The sequence below is a fragment of the Phascolarctos cinereus genome, unplaced genomic scaffold (assembly GCF_003287225.1).
Source record: "Phascolarctos cinereus isolate Bilbo 61053 unplaced genomic scaffold, phaCin_HiC Scaffold_5;HRSCAF=322, whole genome shotgun sequence".
Taxonomy (NCBI): domain Eukaryota; kingdom Metazoa; phylum Chordata; class Mammalia; order Diprotodontia; family Phascolarctidae; genus Phascolarctos; species Phascolarctos cinereus.
Window position 1 is genome coordinate 300586931 of NW_027555958.1, and position 15694 is coordinate 300602624.

Consider the following 15694-nt stretch of genomic DNA (forward strand, 5'->3'; position numbering starts at 1 on the left):
GGATATCTACTTTGTTTCCAGTTCTTTGTTGCTACTAAAAGTGCATAACCTTTTCTATGATAATACTGGTGTCAACCAAAAAACCCTAGAGACGACAAAGCATAAATGTAAAATTTGGAATAATGGGGAGATGATAAAGGCAAGACAATTTATCAACTGTAGATGTTCTTCATATCTACTGGGGGTGGGAGGGAAGAAAAGGAAACAGGTTTCTGTAGCATAACTTTTTAAACTAGATAGAGTTTCAGGAATCAGTGGTTAGTAGACACAAAACTGATGAAGTAAGGGAAGTTATCTCTTTCTCTGGAAGTCTTTTTTTAAAAAATAGAATAGTTTCACGTACTTTCTATCCTTTTGATTTCCAGATTCAGACATTCTGATTTTTTTATAATAATGTAGAATATAATTTGTGGATAAACTATTTTGCCAATTTTTCCAAAGAAGGGTTTGTATTATCTTTCTAGGTACATTTAATTAGCCCTGCTTTGCTGGATGTGATATAATATAACACATCAACATAATACAGTTAAATTGTGCTTTTTTAACTCACTTGTCCGGTCTTTCTAATATGGGGTTAAAATGATGGAAGAAGGTGGGAAGGATACTTTTCACACCAACAGTAGTAACTTTGTTCATTGCTCGATTCTTTTATATTGAAAGACTTTATTTCTCATTGATGCTTTTGGAAAGCAGTTAGGATTCTCTACACGAAGAGCAAAGCACTTTTTAAAATACATTGAGGGAGGTAGAGCCACGATGGTGAAGTAGCAGGAAGAAAAAGACAGCAAGCTACCCACCACACATACATACACACAGAACTTCAAACTGATCTTGAAAATGGATCAGACCAAATCCTGGTGGGGATATCCAGGAAAAATGTGGAAGGAGACAGGTAGATAGAAAAGTCTGCAGTCCTTGGGAACAGGGTCTGTCCAGGGGCCTTCCACATGGAATATTTCAGTGCCCTGGGACTGAAGCTGAGCCTAAGGGCAAAGAAAGGTCCCAGATCTATACCAGGATATCACAACCTTGTACAGGGCATGGGAACAGGTACCAATTGACAGCTTGGTCATTTACTATTGAGACACAAATCCTGGACAAACTGAGACGAGAACCTGTGTCAGGACTAGTATTGTAAAGTAAGGAGTAGTCACAGGCCCTGGCTGTATACAAGAGAGGAGCAAGTTCAAAAGCAAGCAGCAGTATGGCTCAGACTCTAGGAGCAGACCAGGGTCTCATTTCTAACTTCTAGCCTAATCTGAAGGGGCAACTAGGTGGCAGCAGTGGATAGAGTACTGGACTTGGAGTCAAGAATACTCACCATCCTGAGTTCAAATCCAGTCTCAGACACTTAGTAGCTGTATGATGCTAAGCAAGTTACTTAACCCTTTTTCCTTCAGTTTCCTCATCTCTAAATGAGCTGGAGAAGAAATAGCAAACCACTCCAATATCTCTGCCAGTTGGGTCATTAAGAGTCAGACATGACTGAAAACCAACTGAACAACAACAAGCCTAATCTGAAGCCTGCACAGGGATAACCAAGGTAGAAATCCCAGACCAAAGAAAAGCCTACAGTTTTATTATTCTGAACTAGCAGAGCTTTCCAGTTTTGTGATAGCAGCTGAGTCTGTCCAGCAGCATTATAATGAAAATCCAAAGGAGACAAGTCCATAGGCCTGTTGCTCATTCTCAAAACCAGGTGAGGAACTTGCAGAGCTCAGACCTAGGGCAGGTAGTATGTTAGAGTTGCCCTGTATCAGCCTACTTTGGGAGTACAGAAAGGTTGCAGGGCCTCCAATCTGAGCTGTCCCTGAAATCATGCAATAATACAACACTTAATACCCCCAAGAAAGCACCAGCAGGACCAGCCCAGACATTCTCTCCAGAAGTGCACAGGGTGTAGGCTAGAAGAATGAGCAAACAAAAAAAGAAGCTTACCATAAAAAGCTATTATGGTGACAGGGACACTCAAATCACACCCAGAAGAAGAGCATGGCTTCAAAATATCTACAAGTAAATCCTCAAAGTGAAATATAGCTTGAGTACAAATTCAGTTAGATTATTGGAAGGAATGAAGTAAAAGTGAAGTCAGAGCACCAAAAAAAAAAAAGTAAAGAAATGAGAACTATGGAAGAAAAAAAATTGAAAAGGGAATTAACAAAGGTGACAGACACTGTGCAAGCAACAAACTCCCTGAAAATTAGAATGGACCAGATAGAAAATAATGCCTTCATGAGATAAGAAACATTAAAATAAAGTCAAAAAACTGAAGCAAATAGAAGAAAATTTAAGGTTTCTAATAGCAAAAACAACTGCCCTGGAAAACAGATAGCGGGGGGAAAAAATCTGAGGATCTTTGGATTACCTGAAATCAGTGAGCAAAAAAAAAGAGTCTAGCCATCATGGTTCAAAAGAAATCATAAAAGAAAACTGACCAGACCTCTTACGACAAGAGGACAAAGTGAAAATAGAAAGACCTCTCTTTTTACTTCTTGAGAAAAAAAATGCCAAAATGAAACTCCTAGGAGCTTCATAACCTAAATCCAGAGTTTCCATGTAAATGAAAAAATATTGCACATGGCCAGAAAGAAAGAATTCAAGTACTGAGGAACCACAGTCACAATCACACACAATTTAGCAGCCAGCATTATAATGCAGCAAAGAGGTTGCAATACAGCATTAAAGAAGGCAAAGGATATGGGCTTATAGTCAAGAATAACTTACCCAGAAAAACCAGAATATAATTTTGCAGGCAGGGGTTGGGATAGGAGAATGTACCATTAATGAAATTGAGGACTTCCAAGCATTACTATGAAAAGACCAGAACTTCTTAGAAACTTTGAATTGCAAACAAAGGAATCAAGAGAAACATGAGAAGGTTGACGTAAATGAACAATCACAAGGGACTAAACAAGGATAAACTGGTTGCATTCTAATATGGGAAAATTTTACATGTAACTCTATTATTATTAGAATTCATATGAATCTATTAGCAGAAAACCTGAGTGAGATTTTGTTAATATGTCTTTTTATTGGATCCACGTTCTCTCCTTTCCTCCTGAGTCCTGTCCTGTGTTTGAGAAAGCAAGAAAAAGAAAACCCTTGTAACAAACACATTATAGTCAAGCAAAACAAATTCCCCCATTGGCCATGTCCAGAGAAAACCATGGGTTCAATTATGTCTTGATGATAATAAAAGAAGAATAGAAAGGGAGTGGAGAATACACCAAGGATAGAGGACAAGAATGGTCAGAAAGAGAACATTATGGAAAATGATCACACATAATCAAAACGTACAAGTAGAAGTCCATACAAATAAGGAGGAAGAATTTGAATGAATGACATATGAAACTCACTCTTACGTGAACAGATCAGAGGAGGGAAGAAAATAATCACACACAAAGTTGTGTACAGAAATACATTACACTCAGCAGGGAAATAGGGAAAGGAGAGAATAGAGAAGGTAGATTAAGGGAGGTATTGGTCCTAAGCTTAAAGAAACTCTAAGGATGTACAAAAGTATTTATAACTAACTTTTTGCAGTGGCAAAGATTTGGAAGCTGGGAGTGCCCATCATTTGGGGAATGGTTGAATTTATGGTATATAAAGGGACGTATTTTTGTGCTGTAAGTAGTGATTCAGGGAGTGATTTCAGAAAAACCTGGGAAGACTTGTATGAATTGATACAGAGTGAAGTGAGCAGAACTGGGAATGGTTTATACAAAGACAATATTATGAAGTCAAACAGCTTTGAAAAACTTAAGAACTCTGATCGTTATAATGACCAGCCAGGATTCTAGAGGTCTAATGATGAAATATGCTACCTACCTCCTGATAGAGAGAAGAATCAAAGTGCAAAATAAAGACTTTTTTCCCTGTGAGGAATTTTGTTTTGCTATACATGTTTGTAACAGGTGTTTTGATTTCTTTTTCTTTTGGGGAGTAGGGGGAGGCTTATTCCTTGGGGGAAAAAAATTTTAAAAACGTTAGAGTAAACTGAATGTCTTAGTTTGAGCTTTTTTATAGATGTGGATTTATGTGATCCCTATAAATTTTCTCAGTGTGTATATGTGTGACAGCATACTGCTTATCTTGTAATATGTTAAAGTAGATTAAGAAATAGATAGGAAGTCAGATGAATTTTCCAGTCTATTTCAGTTAAGGCTAGTATCATTGTATTATCAATAGTCCTTGTTGAACTCTTTGATTCTAGTACAAAATATTTCTTTCTACTAGCTGCCCTAAAAATGAGCCTGAAGAAATTGCTCAGGTATTTTTCCCTCCTGTCTGTATAAAAGATCAGGATAAAGATAATTATTCTGACTGATCACTTAATCAACAGGTATTTATTTAAATGCCTTATATTTGCCAGGCACTGTGCTTTGTTTACTAAGCCACTGGAATATCAGTTTATCATTTTCTCTGGTTTTGTTTCCCAGTTTTATGATTTTTTTCTCCTCTTTCCAAAATACCATTAAATATACAATTCCCACTTTAAGTTCTTTCCATGCCTTTGCTAATATGCAAGATTTAAGCTATTGAACTCTAATATGCAGGTGTCATGTTACATTTCTTTTGAGTCAGTCAAAATATAGAAGAGATAATGAGCTTTTATATATTTGCAGTGATGATCTATGAACTGAAGGATTCCACTTGGCTTCATTTTGGTTCATTTCAGTGAAAAGCTACAGAGGCACATGATGGAATGAGAGGCAGACAATATAATATATTGGAAAAAATGCTACTCTGGAAAACAGGGCGCCTGGATTTGAGTTCTGGTCCCTTTACTTGCTAGTTTTTGTGACCTTGGGCAGGGGTTAAATAGCATTTAACTTCTCTGAGCTTCAGAGATAATACTGCCATGACTTTCATCAGAGAGTCATTGTGAGGAAAGCATTTTGTAAAGTCTAAAGCTATTCAGCCACCTCCATTGGCTTCCTTTTGCCTCTGAGATAAAATATAAACTACTCAGTTTAGCTTTTCAAGCCCTATACAACTTGGCCCTAACTTATTTCTCCAGCCTTGTTGGGTGTTACTCCCTCTCCTGTTATCTGAGATCTAGCCAAACTGGCTCTGTTCCTCACACACATGACATTTATTTCATCTTCTTGCCTTTTCACTGGCCATTTCCTCCTTAGTTCCACCTTTCTCATCCTTTAAAATGCAGCTCAGGTACCATCTTCTTCGTGACAATTTTCCTGATTTTTTCACCAAACACTAGTACCCTCCCTGCCAGACTACCTTGCATTATAATAATATATGTATTAAGTCACTAGATAGATATAAATATAAAATATATATATATATGCTATATATAGTTTAAAAACTACTTATTGTCTGTGTCATTAGAATGTAAGTTCACTTCCCATAGAGATTGTTTGATTCTTTGTACTTGTATCCCCAGCAGCTAGTACAGTGCTTGGTATATAGTAGGTACTTAATAAATACATGTTGATTGGTTGTTATATAAATGTGAACGATAGGAAAGCCAGTTAGAGTAGAATTTGGTAAAGAAATCATAAGTAATGCCTCATCCTTATTCTGATCATGCATAATTGTATAGATTTGTGTTAATTATATTTTTAAAAGAAAAATAATTTGTGATAATATCTCTTATTCTGCTTCATAGACAAACTTCATATTCTTTGAAAACCATCATTTGTATATGCCTTTAAATAGTTGTCATCTTCTCCACCTTACTCTGTTTTAGTCCGAAGGAGAGTCTTCCTCCAAAACCTATGAAGAAGGAGAAGGAACAAAGAACTCGACATTTGCTCATGGACCTTCCTCTTCCTCCAGAGCTCCCCGGTGGTGATCCATCTCCCCCAGATTCTCCAGAACCAAAGGCTGTCACCCCCCCTCAGCAACCATATAAGAAGAGACCAAAGTAAGTTTTTTCAGGGAATACACATCTCTGTTTTTGTCTTAGTTTTGACCGTGTTACTCAGTCAACTCCAGTGGATTCATATTGCTGGAAGTGTCGAATATAAACTCCTTTGTTTAGCTTTTAAAATCTTCCCAGCCTCATTGTGTACATGAGACTAGAAACTCTTCAAGGTCATATTGGCCTTCTCTCTGTTCTTCCTAACTCCATCTCCTTTCTCTATACTCTTGCATTAATTGTTCCCCATGCCTGGAAAATACTCACTTTTTCTCTGCCTCATAGAATACCTCTTTTCCTTCAAGATGCAACTTAAGCACTGCCTTCTTTGTGAAGCATTTCCTGACCCCCTTAACTACCAATGTTCTCCTACCCAAGCTAACCTGTATTTAACTAGTTTGTATTTTATTTATATTCTATATATGCTTATGTATGATCTTGTCTCCCTGGTTATATTGTAAGCACCTTGTTGTTAGGGGTTATTTATTTATTTTATTTGTATCTCCAGAACCTAGCACAGTGCTAAGCACATAGAATTTTAATAAATGTTTGTTGATTGATTGATTCCTGTGCCATCCAGACCAAGCCAATAGAATTATCTATCAATATTTATTAAATACCTATTGTATATGTAACAATTGATTAAAACTCTGGTGAAGATAGAGAATAAGAATTAATCCCTACTGACTAGTTTCTTTTGTTTTTCCCTACTGACTAGTTTTAAGCCCTTTCTGAAATATTTATAATAGACCTGGCAAACTATACTCACAATTTTTGTTCCTTTCTACTTGTGTCATGTAGTTTTTGAAAAATCGACCATTTCTCAGGTTTATAGCCAACTCATTCATCCTTTTGTGTTTGTTAGGTTAGGAATACTTTTAGTCTTGAGATAAAACAAGCCTTTTTGATCAGGGTGACCAGTATAACATATAGACTAATGAAAGAATAATAAACAAGGGAACTGGCCTCTGGAATTATTAAAAACTCCCTATTATTATTAATATTATTATAATTATTATTTTGCAATACAAATTTAGTTTGGTAGTTTCCATACGACCCTGATTTTTTAAAAAATTAATTTGTTTTTAGTTTTCAGTATTCACTTCCATAAGCTTTTGAGTTTTACATTTTCTCTCCCTCTCTCTCCACCTCCCTCCCCAAGATGGTGTGCAATCTGATATAGGCTCTGCATATACATTCCTATTAAACATATTTTCACATTAGTCATGTTGTAAAGAATTAGAACCAATAGTAGGAGCCACAAGAAAGAACAAACAAAACAAAACAGAGGGAAAAAAAAGAACAAATACTATACTTCAATCTACATTTAAACTCCATAGTTCTTTCTTTGGATGTGGATAGCATTTTCCAGCATGAGACTTTTGGAGATGTCTTAGATCCTTGCATTGCTGAAAAGAGCTAAGTCTATCAAAGTTAGTCATCGCACAACATGGCTGTTACTGTGTATAATATTCTCCTGGTTTTGCTCACTTCACGCAGCATCAGTCCATACAAGTCTTTCCAGGTTTTTCTGAAGTCTGCCTGCTCATAATTTCTTATAGTATGATAGTATTCCATTACATTCATATACCACAACTTGTTCGGCCATTCCCCAGTTGATGGGCATCCCCTCAATTTCCAATTCTTTGCTACCACAGAAAGAGCTACTATAAATATTTTTGTACATGTAGGTCCTTTTCCCATTTTTATGATGTCTTTGGGATACAGCCCTACAAGTGGTATTATAGGGTCAAAAGGTGTGCACATTTTTATAGTCCTTTGGGCATAGTTCCAAATTGCTCCCCAAAATGGTTGGATCATTTAAAACTCTACCAATATTGCATTAATGTTCCAATTTTTCCACATCTTCTCCAACATTTATAATTTTCCTGTTTTGTCATATTAGCCAATCTGATAGGTGTGATGTGGTATCTCAGAGTTGTTTTGATTTGCATTTCTCTACTCGGTAGTGATTTAGAGCATTTTTTCATGTGACTATAGATAGCTTTAATTTCTTCATCTGAAAACTGCCTGTTCATATCCTTTGACCATTTATCAGTTGGGGAATGAGTTGTATTCTTATAAATTTGACTCCGTTCCCTATATATTTTAGAAATGAGGCATTTATCAGAGACACTGGTTGCAAAAATTCTTTTCCAGTTTTCTGCTTCCCTCCTAATCTTGGTTGCATTGGCTTTGTTTATACAAAAACTTTTCAACTTAATGTAATCAAAATTATCCATTTTGCATTTCATAATATTCTCTATCTCTTGTTTGGTTATAAATTCTGTTCTCCATAAACCTGACAAATAGACCATTCCTTGCTCTTCCAGTTTGCTTATTCTATCAGCCTTTATGTCTAAATTACCACCCAGATTTTTTTTCTGTGCCCTTCTGAATTTCCTTCTCTATTATGTATTTTTGAAATATTTCAGTGACATTTTTTTATTATCAATATCCCCACTTTCTACTTCACATAACTTTCTCTGACTTCCTCCTCCAAATAAAAATCTGCATTTGTAACACATACATATAGAACTTTATAACACTTACAAGGAAACTTAATTATGAGTGAAGGCTTTTATTAGAATGAGGAGTAATGATAATGATGAAAAAGAAAAGAAAGAAGAATACCATTGAAACATTTAAAAATACAAGGAAGAAAGCAGAAGAAAGTTCAGTAGGGGATACAGACAAACTAGGGTAGTGTTGGTATTATATGTTTAATATCAGTTTTGAAATAGTAATATATAATTTTTCATAAGAAAAGCATAGTCAAGTAAAACAGATCCACATATTAGTGGTATCTGGAAAATGTAAGTGTCATTCCGTCTCTCTATTCCAGCAGGTCTTAACTTTCTTTGCGCGTGTCATATACCTCTTGGGCAGTCTAGTGAAGCCTATGGACCCCCTCTCATAAGAATATGTTTAAATGCATCAAATAAAATACAGAGGATTAGAAAGGAAATCAATTATATTGAAGTAGAGTTATAAAAATAGTAATAAAACACATTTAGGGTTTAGAGCTTCTTCTCTAGTCAAGAGAGTATTTCTACTCTTGCCAAAAGGTAGAAAAACATGTATTTATCATAAGGTTATGACTGGTTGTTGTATTGATCAGCATTCTTAAATTTTTCATGATTGTTTTCCTTCACAATGTTGTGGTCATTGTATGAATTGTTCTCCTCATTCTTCTCCTGTCACTATCAGTTCACACAGGTTCTTCCAGTTTTCTCTGAATCTGACTCTTTTATTATTTCTTATGGGCAATAATATTATTACATTCATATGCCATAATTTGTTCAGGCATTCTTCAGTCAACTACTTTGTTTTTAGTTTTATGCTACAACAAAAAGTATCAGCAATTTCTTTTAAGATGTAGTTGAATCAGTGAATTAGGACATATCATATATTAAAGCTCTATCACTTGTCATTTTTTACATTGACTAGACAAAACATTTCTATAATCTTAAGAACAATCTTGCATAGGGGAGGGTCAGAAAGCACAGTGTTTTATTTAGGTTTTCTGTAAAAATGTATAAAAGGAACAGTGAGTTAGCATTTCTTTTTTTTCAGTGAAAGTGTTTTATTTTTTAAAAAAGTTTTCTTGCTTATAGAATCTGTTGCCCACGTTATGGGGAAAGGAGACAAACAGAAAGTGATTGGGGCAAGCGCTGCGTGGACAAGTTTGACATAATTGGAATTATTGGGGAAGGAACATATGGACAAGTATACAAAGCCAAGGACAAAGACACAGGTAAAACACCACCGTACCAAACCTCTGGTTTATATTAAGAGCATTTTTGTTAGTAACGAGGGTGCTGCTAGAGCTGAATAAAACGTAAGCATTTTGGATTTTTAAAAAATTGCCATGGTGACAGTGACACTGTCTTAAAGGATCAGCTCTTGGACTTACTCAGCCTTTTTTTTTTAATTAAATGTACTTATTTATTTAATTTTAGTTTTCAGCATCCACTTTTATAAGATTTTGAGTTCTAAATTTTTCCTGTTCCTTCCCATGATTTTGAGTTCTAAATTTTTCCCACTTCCTCCCATCTCCACTCCCCAAGATGGCATGCAATTTGATATAGGCTATACATGTGCAATCATATTAAGCATATTCCACTTCACTCATGTTGTGAAAGAAGAATCAGAACAAAAGGGAAGAACCATGAGAAAGAAGAAAAAAAAGAGAGAAAAAACAGTATGCTTCAGTTAGCATTCAGACCCCATGGTTCTTTCTCTGGATGTGGATAGCATTTTCCATCATGAGTCTTTTGGAATTTTCTTAGATCATTGCATTGCTAAGAAGAGCTGTGGACTTATTAAACTTAATAACTGTACTTTTAGTTTTGTGTTGCTATTCATACTAAGATAGTAAATAAAGAGAGACTTAATGGCTCCAAAAGCATGGAGTTAACTTTTATTTAGGGGCTAAAAATGGTCTATTGTAGATTTTCTAATCTCTTTATTTTGAAGTTGAAATGAAGTATTTGAATTATTGATACTTTTCATTTTTCCATTCTGTTTTTTTCCTAGTCTTATCTAGCAAGTAGAATCAAGAATTATCTAAGTCTTAGAAATCATTAATTAAATGCAAGGTTAGGTATAGCAACATAAACAGGAAAATGTATTCATTTGGTATATAAAATCTTTGAGGGTAAGTATTATACATTCTTAAATCATATAAAATACCTAGTATGTTACTTTGCTTTTGGTGATGTTCAGTGTGTTACTTGATAATGGCCTGATAAAGGTGGATTTTGTTTTTGCAGGAGAGCTAGTAGCCCTAAAGAAGGTGCGACTAGACAATGAGAAAGAGGGCTTCCCAATCACAGCCATTCGTGAGATCAAAATTCTTCGACAGCTGATCCACCGGAGTGTTGTTAATATGAAGGAAATTGTCACAGATAAACAAGATGCACTGGATTTCAAGAAGGACAAAGGTAGTTAGCATAAGAATGTGTAAACATAGCAGAATAATTTAGAATTATCCTTTACCTAGCTTGGTATTGGCATGTTTTGACTAACTCTTAATTTAATGTGCTAGCTTTGTGCATATACAAATGAAGATGATTATTTTGGGCTGAGAGAAACTTATTTAATAAAATGCCCATTCTGCTTCATTTTCTGCTTTATTTATAGAAATCATTGGTAGTCATTGCCTTATGGTCTTTGCAACAGTCTCCTACCTATAGAGTTTACTACTTCTGGTAGTAGGTAAAAGGCATGGGACTATCCACTTTCTACCAGTCATAAGTTTACGATGGGTACTTTCAAAATGCAACACCTTAATGCCAAACCAGAAGAGTTTGTGTCTAGAATTATGGCTTTTGTCACTATTTTATGGATTGAATTTTCATCTTATCCTCCCTTATTTTTGAAGTGGCCTTTTACATTGTCCAGCATTCCTTTTGTCATTCTTTCAAAGCTGACTTGGAATGGGTTCAGAGGACATCTAAAATGATGAAGGGGATTTGGAGCTGGGGGAATGGAATAGAAAGACAGAGAACCAAAGGTGGCTTATGTTTTGCAATAGATTGAATAAGAAAGTGGATTGGATTCTTCATTGGGAGAGATGAAGGCTGAGAGGAAATATGAATAGAATTTATGATATCTTGAAGGGGTTATTAAAGTGAACAGTGGAAAAAAAAGGCCCACAAAATCTGGAGTGTCAAAATTAAGGAGGCATCCCTTGATATTTGAAAGCATTAGTTTTAAGGCAAATACACAAGCAAGTAGTAAAAAATATGGAATTTAGTTAGCTTAATGGATTGTAAATTTAAATGAGATTAGGAAAGTTAGCTATTTTTAGGGTTATGTCTCATACCTTTTGACATCATGGAGGACAACTATGCCTACCACAAAATATCCTACTGGTGTCACAGAATCTGGGACTAAAATAGGTATCTGATCTGACCCACAATGACTTTTTAATATCCTAAATTCTGTGTCCTATAGGCATACTTCTCTGCTGGATATGAAGGTGGTGTGGATTTCTTACTTTTCATGAGTACTATCTGTAATACTTCCCTACCAGATTCATGTGCATCTATAAAACTGTGAGGTTAAACTATCAGGGTTGGGGAACCTGCTGCCTCAAGGCCACATGTGGCCCCCTAGGTCCTCACGTGAGGCCCTTTAACTGAATCTGGATTTTCACGAATCCGAATTGGATTCAGTCAAAGGGCCACCACCTTGAGGACCTAGAGAGCCACATGTGGCCTTGAGGCTGCAGGTTCCCCACTCCTGGTAGATAATCCAGTTCTCCCTTAGTTAAAAAAGTCTTGTCTTGTTAATAATACACATAGGCGCCCATAAATATTGTGCAAACCCTTGTCTACCTTACCTTTAGTTTTTTGGGTTTTTTTGTTTTGTTTTGGTGAGGCAGCTGGGGAGTCAGCTAGTAAGTGTTGTGTCTGAGGCCAGATTTGAACTCAGGTCCTCCTGACTCCAGGGCTGATGCTCTATCCACTGAGCCACCTAGCTGCCCCCCACCTTACTTCTAGTATTAAAGGTTGAACAGCTCCTATTTTAGAGCATTTGTTTTATTGAAGAATGATTGTGGAAAGATCAGTGGACTCTTTCAGAAAAAAAAAAATCAAAAAATCTAGGCTCTTAATTCCAGTTTTGTCACTAAAGAGCTTTTCCAAGTTGTCCAGCCTTGTTGGGCCTTAGTTTCTTCATCTATAAAATAAAGGGGTTGGGCTAGGTGGGGTTTCTACCAGCTCTGTGATTCTGTTCTAACTAGAGGTGGGAGCCTATGGGCAGTTTTTCCCTTCCAGTTTTTAATTATCATATTTCCTTCCTAGGTGCCTTTTACCTTGTATTTGAATACATGGACCATGACTTAATGGGGCTGCTAGAGTCTGGATTAGTACATTTTTCTGAGGACCACATCAAGTCTTTCATGAAACAGCTAATGGAAGGGTTGGATTATTGTCACAAAAAGAACTTCCTGCATCGGGATATTAAATGTTCCAACATTTTGCTGAACAACAGGTAAAAAAGTAACTTGATTAAAATAAACTTTCTTCCTTTTTTCCCTGCCCCGCTTTATTTTCAAACTAAGTAACATGTTACGTTATATGGCAGTAATTTTATGCAATGCTAGTCTCTGGTATTCAATGGAGGCATGGTAGTAATAGTGGGAAAAACATAAATTGGAGCCAGGAGATCTTGTTTCTATATGATATTGAGCTAGCCATTTAATTTCTATGAACCTCTATATCCTCATTAATAAAATGGATGTAATGCCTATCTTACCAATTTCAAAGGTTTGTGGTGAAGATCAAATGGGATTATATGTAAAAGCACTTTGTAAACTGTTTAAAGTTATATACTGATGTAATACAAATAATATCATGAAATAGTGTTGTTCATCCTTGAAAGGGATTTGCTCTGACCAGCAAAGTCCCCAAATTTAATTTCTTTTTAAGCCCCTATCAGTTAGGATCATGAAGGTGACCTTAATGACATGCATTCCAGAACATAACTTGTTTATTCCTGCTATATGTTGTTTGTTTGTTTTGTAAATAATGCATTTTTTTCCAATTACATGTAAAGATAGTTTTCAACATTCATTTTAATAAGATTTTGAGTTCCAAATTTTTCTCCCTCTGCTCCCCCCTCTCCAAGACAGCAAGCAATCCAGTGTAGGTTATACATGTGCAATCATATCACACATATTTCCACATTAGTCAAGTTGTGAAAGAAAAAACAATAAAGGAAAAAACCGTGAAAACCAAAAAAACCCTCCCAAAAAGTGAAAATAATGTTCTTTGATCTGCATTCAGAGTCATAGTTCTTTCTCTGGATGTGGATAGCATTTTCCATCATGAGTTTTGGAATTGTCTTAAATCATTGTATTGCTGAGAAGAGCTAATTCTATCATAATTCGTTATCACACAATGTTGCTGTTACTGTGTTCGTTGTTCTCCTGGTTCCGCTCACTTTGTTCAGTATCAGTTCATGTAAGTCTTTCCATATTTTTCTGAAATCTGCTTGCTTATCCTTTCTTATAGCACAGTAGTATTTCATTACATTCATATACCACAACTTGTTCAGCCATTCCCCAATTGATGGGCATCCCCTCAATTTCCAATTCTTTGCCACCACATATAGAGCTGCTATAAATATTTTTGTACATGTACATCCTTTTCACTTTTTTATGGTATTTTTGGGATACAGAACCTAGTAGTGGTATTGCTAGATCAAAGAGTATACAGTTTGATTGCCCTTTGGGTGTAGTTTCAAATTGTTCTCCAGAATGGTTGGATTAGTTCACAACTCCACTAACAATGCATTAGTATCCCAACTTTTCCAAATCTTCTCCAATGTTTGTCATTTTCCTCCTGTATAATTAGCCATCTGATAGGTGCGGGATGTTATCTGGTATATATTGTTGAAGGGAATTTTGTTCAGTTGTGGGTAGTCTAAATGATCTGTGGTCCCTTCCAGTTCTTAAAATTCTGTGATTCAGTATCAAATTGCCCAAAAGTGTGCCATTTAGAAACCATTGTAATAGTGACAAAAATGATAATATAGTGCCTGATAGTCTCAGCATAATCATTTTTTTTCACAATATTCTAGGGGTTCAAGTTCTCTTTTTTCTGAACTCCTAAGCAGTTTCCCCATTGCTTAGAGGAAAGAAATCTGCCTGTTGACATTTCCTTAAACCACTTGAAATACTTTTCTTATTCATGTACTCTCAGAGAATTTAGGACTGAGATGGATGTAGTCATTTCTGGATATTATACACACAGTCTGGCAGGAATCTGGTGGTTGGAGAGTTGTAGCTTCCCAGAGTGTTTTTTTTTTTATTTTGTCTGGCTTCTCATAGATAAGCCTACAGTATTGATCTTGGATCACAGACAGTTCTGTGGCAGCAAATCTGCCATCTGAAGAACAAAATATTTATTCTGATACTTGGTTCCTAGATCTTTAGATAACAAAAACTATTGTCACCAGACAGTAATAATAGTTTGACTCTATGATCATTCTATTCACACACAAGTTCTACTAATCTCATTCTAATTAAGTTAAATGATTGTTCCAGTGCTCCATTTTGTAACATAATCTCCTGAGGTTTTGCTGCTGTGCCCAAATTTTATCTACAAAGGGAAACATAAGGCTCTACTGGCATTTCTAGAAGAACAGAGCTATGATTTTTCACCATTTCTCCAAAATGTTTGCCAATATGATACAATGTGGTGGCTCATATATGAAGAAGCAATGATCCTAATCACAATAATAGTTAGAATTTATATAGAACTTTAGAGTTTGCAAAGCACTTTACAGATATCTCATTTTATCCTCACAACAACTCTAGTAGGAAAATGCTGTTGTTATCCCCATTTTTACACATAAGGAAACTGAGACAGAGGTTAAGTGACTTGTCATAAAACTAGTAAGTATCTTAGGCTGAAGTTGAACTCCAGTCTTACTAAATGAAGGGCCAGTATTTTATCTGTTGCACCACCAGCTGCCCATCTTAAGAACAGTACCAGTGCTATGCATGTTATTCTAGGTTCCTGTAATTTCTACCATGGATTTTTGTCTTTTGGGCCCAGCCTTATTGTCAGAGGCCCTAAACATGTGACCCTGTTTTAGGTCTTCTGGGCCTTAAAAATCCTGTCCCAAGACAGGGTAAATTAAATGACTGAAAAGCATTTATTAAGTGCTCACTATGTACAAAATGGTGCTAAGACATGGGAATTAAAGAGGAAAGAGGCTCCTAGTCCCAGGCTGAGCTCAAAACACATTTATACCTACACTTGTTTTTTGTAGGATGTTATTAACTTTAGATTTAAG

General features: G+C 35.8%; 1 protein-coding gene across 8 annotated transcripts in view; it reads left to right on the forward strand.

Annotated features, from left to right (window-relative positions):
• Positions 1-15694, forward strand: part of CDK12 (cyclin dependent kinase 12) — an 80816-nt gene that overhangs the window by 11339 nt on the left and 53783 nt on the right. For all 8 annotated transcript variants that reach the window (XR_013487212.1, XR_013487213.1, XR_002326651.2 and 5 more), the window contains exons 3-6: positions 5711-5887; positions 9499-9638; positions 10657-10827; positions 12694-12883. Coding sequence is in view for 2 of the 8 variants with exons in the window: in XM_020997790.2 (XP_020853449.1) it covers positions 5711-5887; positions 9499-9638; positions 10657-10827; positions 12694-12883 (678 nt within the window). In the remaining 6 variants the exon portion in view is untranslated. The remainder of the gene's footprint in view (positions 1-5710; positions 5888-9498; positions 9639-10656; positions 10828-12693; positions 12884-15694) is intronic.